Below are 6,978 nucleotides of genomic sequence, written 5' to 3'. Positions count from 1 at the left end.
AAAGATTTGGAAGAATTTGTGTTTAACATGATTTTCTGGGCTGATTGCAGCAGTTTTTTGCTCAATACATTTAATGTCAAATAAATACTTGGATTCTGTAAGGCCACTGTAAGTATTTCACATTTAGTGCCTTCATGTAGGGAAAATATGCTATATGCTACTGATCCCATTTCTGAGGACCCACTTCTGGGTGTTGGAGACCTTGACAGCCATGATTTGACACTAAGGAAGACCCTCTCTGCTTTGAACAGTTGGACTTCTTGGCACTCATTAAGTATGTGTACAAATATAAAGTATTGGACTCTGGTTTTAATTTGCTTTCTACAATCTTACACAGATCCAAGATCAATGCACAGAAAAGAAATAGAAAAAATAGACATATAACTAAAAACAAGGACAACAATAACAACAAGGATCATTCAAGACAGACACATTTGGGTAAAAAGAAAAAAGTAGTTGTGTGTACATAGATAAGACAGACAGTGGTACTATAATTTTAAATAGAGAGATAGTTAATCTACCAAGAGTATTTTTATTGTGCATAACTACTGACTGGTGAAAAGAGTGCTGAATATCTGCCTGCTGCGGAGTTTTGTTTTTTCTTGTTTTTTTTCTCTGTATGTCAGTTTTCATCAGTCTGTTTTGGATTGGATATTCTTATTGGCTACAAGAATGCAGATGAAAGGTGTAATACACTCGAGTCAGATTACAGACTTAGACTACAGACTACAGACTTCTGAGTTTAAGTCATTTTTTTCTTCTGCGTACTCGTACTTATAGGAGTATTTCTGAGTGACTAAAAAAAGTTACTTCCACCCCTGACAATGAATCTCGTCTTCTTTAAAGGTGCATGAAAAGAAACAAATAAACATTTAGAGTTAGGGGATTAGATACCACTGCAGTACCACTACCGGCCACTACGTCAAAGTGGCAGCAAACGTAATCAAACCCGCAGTGACGTCAGCAGGACGTAAATGCAGTGCCTCGCGGAGGCTTCGCTCTTTTCCCTCTCATGTGCTGTTAGGGCGGTAGGCCTCTGCTCTGTCTCTGGAAGATCCAACACCCGACCGGCAAAATGATCATCTACAAGTGCATCATCACCCGTAAGTTTGCCGCTTTTTGTGTTCTCGCTCACGCTGATGTGGTCACCTCGGGGGCCGCGGCGGTCATTTTAGCCGTTATTGTCGGATAACGGGACAGAGTTCCATTACCGCTAGCCAGCTAACTCGTGATAGCTAACTCCGGAAGCTAGCGCTAGCTCGATACCAGAGGAGCGAGAGTTAGCGCGATGATGCCGAGGCCGGTTAGCTTTTCTTTTTTTTTTTCCTATTCGACCATGTCTCGTGTGCCGGTGAGTTATTAAAAGTAGAAAATAGCGACTGCCGTGTCCCCATGTCCCCGTGTTGAACCGAATAACCACACGCTCTTAGCTTAAGGTGTAGGATAGCTGACGGAGGTTGGTATACTTGTAGTGTTAGTCATGAGAAAATAACGCGGTATACGTGGCCTGTCGGCATCATGTAGCGGCTAGCTGTATTTATAGCGGATGTCTGACTGGAGAGGTTTTTTTTTTTCTTCTAGAAGCATTAACCAAGCACCGCGACGTAGAAAATGTGGCCCCGGTTCAACCCTGTCAGACAAGATGGTTAAGTTGATTCACGTGTAGGCAGGAAACTAAGACTCCGGTCGAGTGTGTTTGTGGAAGTTGGAGTTTATGGCGCAACAACAGGGCAGGCCTCAAGATTTGCTTTGTGTCCATTTAACCCTAACCCTGTGATCTCGCTCTTTGTTTCCCCCCCTCCAACAGAAGATGAGATGTTCTCGGACTCCTTCAAAGTCAAATTGACCGAGGATGGGATGTTTTATGAAGTTGAAGGCAAGGTGAGTTGGTGGGGATGTGTGGTCATGTTAGGTGGGGGTTTCTTTCCACATGTTAGGCCTGATAAATGCGAGGTCACAACTTCAGGTACATGTTACTCAGTTCAACCAGCTGTTTGTTCACCACCAAGCCCTCCATAAATAATCAGGCATACTGTGTGATTTGAAAAAGCCATACGATGTAGAAGTTAACACATGTGATAAGATCACTAAACTACCAAACTAACTTCTGTATCCTCTGGCCGTCACTCACGGGTCTGTCTTGAGGCAAGCGTCCACTGACCAACAGGGACATGTTCGCCCTGATAGATTTCTGCATGACAACAACAACAAAAATCAGTTCTGTCTGATGTCCTAGATATTAAGCTCTGTTGGGTGGCAGAGCAGTTCTTTGTCACAGTACGTGCCCAACTCTTGCCTGTAGTGATGTGAAAGGCGTGGTCTTTACATACCAGTCAGAGTAGTCAGCGGGTGTTAATGTGTCCTACGCACAAAAAGGAATGTCATCTAGTGAAAAGAGGCACGACCAGTCATTGACAACAAAATTACACCAGCGCACTGATGATGACCAGGTATAGTTGGATGTTGTTATCCATCACTCGTGTAGATGTTTGATTTCACCATTTATTACAGATGGCAGCTCATTTTACAGGTGACTCTCACGTGGGACTGTGTTTTCCTAGAATGTCACTGCATTTTGTGTTTAACAAATTTGAATATGGTGAAGAAGATCCCTCATTCATACTTTTTGGGCTGAAATTATTGGCCACAGATGTTTGATTTGTTACTGCTTTAGCTTCCTTAATCACTAAACGTTCATCAATCCTTGTAGATGTATTGATCAGATCAACAAATGCAAAGGGAAAATATCAACACACATCATTTTAAAGCACCTGAAATTCCTTCTGTAATGCTGTCTGACCACATTTTTAATATTGTAAAAAATCCGATAGTGATATATTGGCTGATACACTCACTGATCCCTCGTACATGGTTTTTACACACTTGTGACAAAGAAAATAACAGGCGGGATATTTTGTACTGGAACATTAAACGTTGTCTAAAATGACTTTAGTGCACCGGCACAGTAAACTTCTTAAAATGTAATTTGTAACAGTTCACTCCAAGCATCTTGTGCATCGTGTTCTGTAAGTGGTAGAAAGACCTGCTTAATACAGCTGCCCATTTTAAAGTAGTAGAAGTAATCTCCTCCAGAAATGTTTAAAGATGGCACCAAATGCTTTTAGGGCTGCTGGAATCAAGTGCTTTGCTTTACAGCATCCTTCCCTCTCATCATACAGAACGCAGTCCACCAGCCATGAAATAAAATTGTAAGATGATCAAATTGACTTTTTTTAATTCTCTGGCCATCACTCTCACTCGTCTGAGCAGAACTGAAAAGGTCATGTTTCACTGATATCTATAAAAGTCAAGTAAACGTCTCACCTGGCAGTATGCTAACCTCTCTCACATGTTCGGCCTCGCTTTGTCAATATGATAAGCTGCTCTCCCTTTTCGGCCATTTTTGAAACGGAGACTTAAACCAGCTGTGAGCCCAGCTAACAATAATGGTAAATACCATAACGCAACTGTTCAGCTGTGTTTTGTGTGTGCAAGCCAGTCTGAGGTAAATTAAACTGCACTCTACTTTTGTTTTTGTTCAGTGGATGAAGTGAAGCTCATCCCTACACCGTAAAGCCACATTGGCCACAGCGTCACTACATTTACTGTCATGTGCACAGCTGTCCTCACCTGCCAACAGTGTTTTCTACTCTCACTGTAATGCACCATAAATTGATGTTTGCGCCACTTGTCTGTCCTCTCTGCTTTCCTTTCAAATGCATCTAGTGTGTGACCAGAACAGACAAGATCGATGATTCTTTACTTGGGGCCAACGCCTCTGCAGAGGAAGCGTCCGAGGGCTGCGAGGACAGCTCTGTCTCTGGTGTCGACATCATCCTCAACCACAAACTGCAAGAGACGAGCTTTGACAAGAAGGGCTACCAGACCTACATTAAAGGCTACTTTAAGGCGTGAGTAATGATGGAGGTTCACTGCATGTTCAGATTTTAAATATGAGGGCGGATAAATGGAGAGAAAGTTGGACTGGTACATATCCAAACAGTGTCTCTGGTGTGTTGGCTCTAGTGTTTGACATTATCACTCTGTTTGCTTGTTCAGTGTTAAGGTTTACCTGGAGGAGCACCATCCAGACAGAGTTTCAGAATTCATGGCTGGCGCCCCAGCAGCTCTCAAGAAGATTCTTGGTCAGATCAAGGACTTCCAGGTAGCTAAACAGAGCTGAAGGATAGTTTCTCACCTCGTATAAATGCTCTTAAGTAATAAAGTATTTAAAATCACACTCATCTTGACTAGTATCTGTTGAAAAAGACGTAATCTGACATGTTGTCTCCCTACAGTTTTACACAGGCGAGAGCATGAACCCTGACGGCATGGTGGGACTCCTTAACTACCGGGAGGATGGTATCACACCATACATGCTTTTCTACAAAGATGGTCTGGAGGTTGAGAAATGTGTAAGTACTCAAATGAGTCATGAAGCAAGTGGATTTTTGTGTGTGTGATGCAGCTGAAGACTTTTTTGATACGTCATTGTAGGGAAAGCACATTTGTTAAAAGGAAAAAAGCTTTAGTTGTCAATGATGATGGTACGTCTTTCATTTTCAAGGCGTACTCAAGAAAGTTGGTATTCAACTTTTGATAAAGTTTGCAATAGAGGTGCACAGATTAAAATTTCCTTGTCCAATTCTGATTATTTTTTTTCTTTCTGTAAGAGCCACTATTGACGGCATACAAAAACATTGTTATGATCATAATGAATCATCAGATATTAAAATTTTGCATCAGAATGATCTAAAAGCCTGCCTTGTCATCAACTCAAGTAATGTCCCGGTCTGTGCTGTGTCTGTGGTCTGGATTGGTAGAAAACAGACGAGAAGAGAAAGGCGTAAGAAAGCCTGTGAAACGATGCCATGTGTATCTGAGCAGCACAGATTCCCATGCCTAAAACCAACCTATTCCTGTCCTGATAGGCTGATTTCTGCATCCCTAGTGTGAAAGAAACAATCTTCCAAAAACAAGTAAAACTTTTTGAGCAGCATAAACGAAAGAAAAAACACTGGATACTACACTTCCCAGAACTCAGTAGTCTTCCTTCGTATGCCCGCTCTAGCTGGTGGAAAAGCTGATGTGCACGACTTTGGTAGCAGATCTTCCTACTTTGGTGTGTTCATGCACTTTTAAGTTGTGATGTGGAAACTACTCATATCAGCTTCATAAACTTCAGCTTGAGAAGCATCTCTGGACGTGCAGCACTGAGCAGCTGAAGAGGAGACTGAAGTCTTCAAACCAATCAGACGTTTTCTGACATCTTCAGCTTTTGTTAGACGTGACTGAACTCAGTTTGTCATTGTACAGAGTATCAACCACATCATAATTACACTTGGAATACAATGATTTGACATGAGTCATTTACAGGTGTGGCAGTGCCGTAGCCATCAGATGTTAGTGTCTAGATTAATTCTTCATTGCCCCTGTTGTCAGGAGCAGTGGCCCTTCCACAGGGCCCATCTGACCCCCTCCTGGACGTCCAGCCTCAAACCATACAGAAGTTTTCATATAACGACTGCTAACAATAAGAGTGTAAAACTTGAACATTCCTCACTTAGGAACCAAGTTCTTGAGGGAAATGTGGAGTTCACAGGGAGTTGAAACTGAAGAGATGGTTAGTAGATGTATTTTAATGTGTATTATTCTTTCTTGCAGTAACAAGCTGGAAACTACATCTGCTTTCGAATTGGCTGCTGCTTCCCAAATGGCCCCAAGAGCAGACTGAAGGAGCATTATTTTGCATCATGCCTGAACGGAAACATTCTTCTAGAATTTCTTATCACATTACGGCCCCACAGCACCACTCCCAAGGCTGGGCGAATCAAACCTGATTGGTCACTGAATACAGTTTTTAACTTTTTTTCTTTTTGGCTTTTGCAGTGTTTGTTTTCCCTCCAGGATTGGCCTTGTTTTTGTGATTGAAAATTAAAAGGCAGGACAGCAAGTGAAGCTCTGACTTGAGACATGGTTTTTCTTCTGTCTGCGAACAGTTTTTAGCAATGATCCATACACACACACGTTGACCTCTTCAGACCTCTTTCTGTTTATGGTTCAATGAGATTCCATCTGCAATGAAAAGACTTATGGTTTGATTTCAGAATAAAATCTAGTACCACCACATGTCCTGTTTGTTTATTGGATGTTGAGCATGTCTAAACTTAAAATTGTAACGTCCGGATTCATTCAGTCACTCTTTGGTTGGGCAAAGAGTGAATTGACTTAAATGAAGAGCAGTCACTTAAATGTGCTGTTGCAGACCTGTCACTGCATTTCATTCACTTGTTGAACTCTAGTAGTATTTAAAAGGCAACACCACCAATATCACACCTTAACGTGTGTTCACATGTTTTGGGGAGCTCTGCTACATGTGGAAAAAGGATTATAAAGCCTTTTGTGGCTCCAGATGAAGCTGCATTTGATTGAATGGATTGCTTTTACTGATGGTGCATTGTGGGAGATGTAGGGAAAAAATCTTGACAGCAGTCTAATAGTCAAGCATTTGACTCCTGGACTCATTGTGGGCAAATGATCAGTGATGCGTACAACAAAGCAAACCCCCTTTTGTCAGTTTTTTTTATGCATAATTGGTGGAATTACCCTTTTAAGTGCTGTTTATTTTAAATGTAAAACAAACTTCAACTCTGTTGGACTATAACTGACTATCACACAGTCAAAACTAAACTATTAGGGGAAAAAAATGCATTGCCAATTATTTTAATGATTTTTTGCTTCTAAAATTTTAATTATTTTTGGTTTCTTTGAGTGTAAACTGTTTTTCCTTTGGTTCTGGTGAAGGGGATGTCATCTTGGGCTTTGGGAGACACTGATCAACTTTTCTCACCTTTATTTTTTTAAATTAATTTTAATTTATTCTGTATAGCCCACACTAATCAATTCATCAGCAATGAAACTAGTTTGTTTCAGCACTAGACCAATAGGACCAAAGTTGAATAAAGCATTTTTACATAG

General features: G+C 41.1%; 1 protein-coding gene across 1 annotated transcript; it reads left to right on the top strand.

Moving 5' to 3' along the window:
• Nucleotides 1-945: 945 nt before the first annotated feature.
• Nucleotides 946-6,129, top strand: tpt1 (tumor protein, translationally-controlled 1). The gene is made up of 6 exons (XM_037109666.1): nucleotides 946-1,103; nucleotides 1,808-1,881; nucleotides 3,727-3,911; nucleotides 4,060-4,165; nucleotides 4,299-4,415; nucleotides 5,665-6,129. Exons 1-6 carry the CDS (start codon nucleotides 1,076-1,078, stop codon nucleotides 5,665-5,667), a joined length of 513 nt encoding a protein of 170 aa, XP_036965561.1. The 5' UTR covers nucleotides 946-1,075; the 3' UTR covers nucleotides 5,668-6,129.
• The last annotated feature ends 849 nt before the right edge of the window (nucleotides 6,130-6,978 follow it).

The sequence above is a fragment of the Acanthopagrus latus genome, chromosome 9 (genome assembly GCF_904848185.1).
Source record: "Acanthopagrus latus isolate v.2019 chromosome 9, fAcaLat1.1, whole genome shotgun sequence".
Taxonomy (NCBI): domain Eukaryota; kingdom Metazoa; phylum Chordata; class Actinopteri; order Spariformes; family Sparidae; genus Acanthopagrus; species Acanthopagrus latus.
This window is presented reverse-complemented; position numbering and strand designations above follow the sequence as displayed.

Excerpts from the sequence above, each read along its gene's own strand:
- tpt1 (XM_037109666.1), top strand. The coding sequence starts at position 1,076 with ATGATCATCTACAAGTGCATCATCACCC. Across the intron at positions 1,882-3,726 it reads TTTATGAAGTTGAAGGCAAG|TGTGTGACCAGAACAGACAA; the intron begins GTGAGTTGGTGG and ends AAATGCATCTAG. Across the intron at positions 3,912-4,059 it reads ATTAAAGGCTACTTTAAGGC|TGTTAAGGTTTACCTGGAGG; the intron begins GTGAGTAATGAT and ends TTGCTTGTTCAG.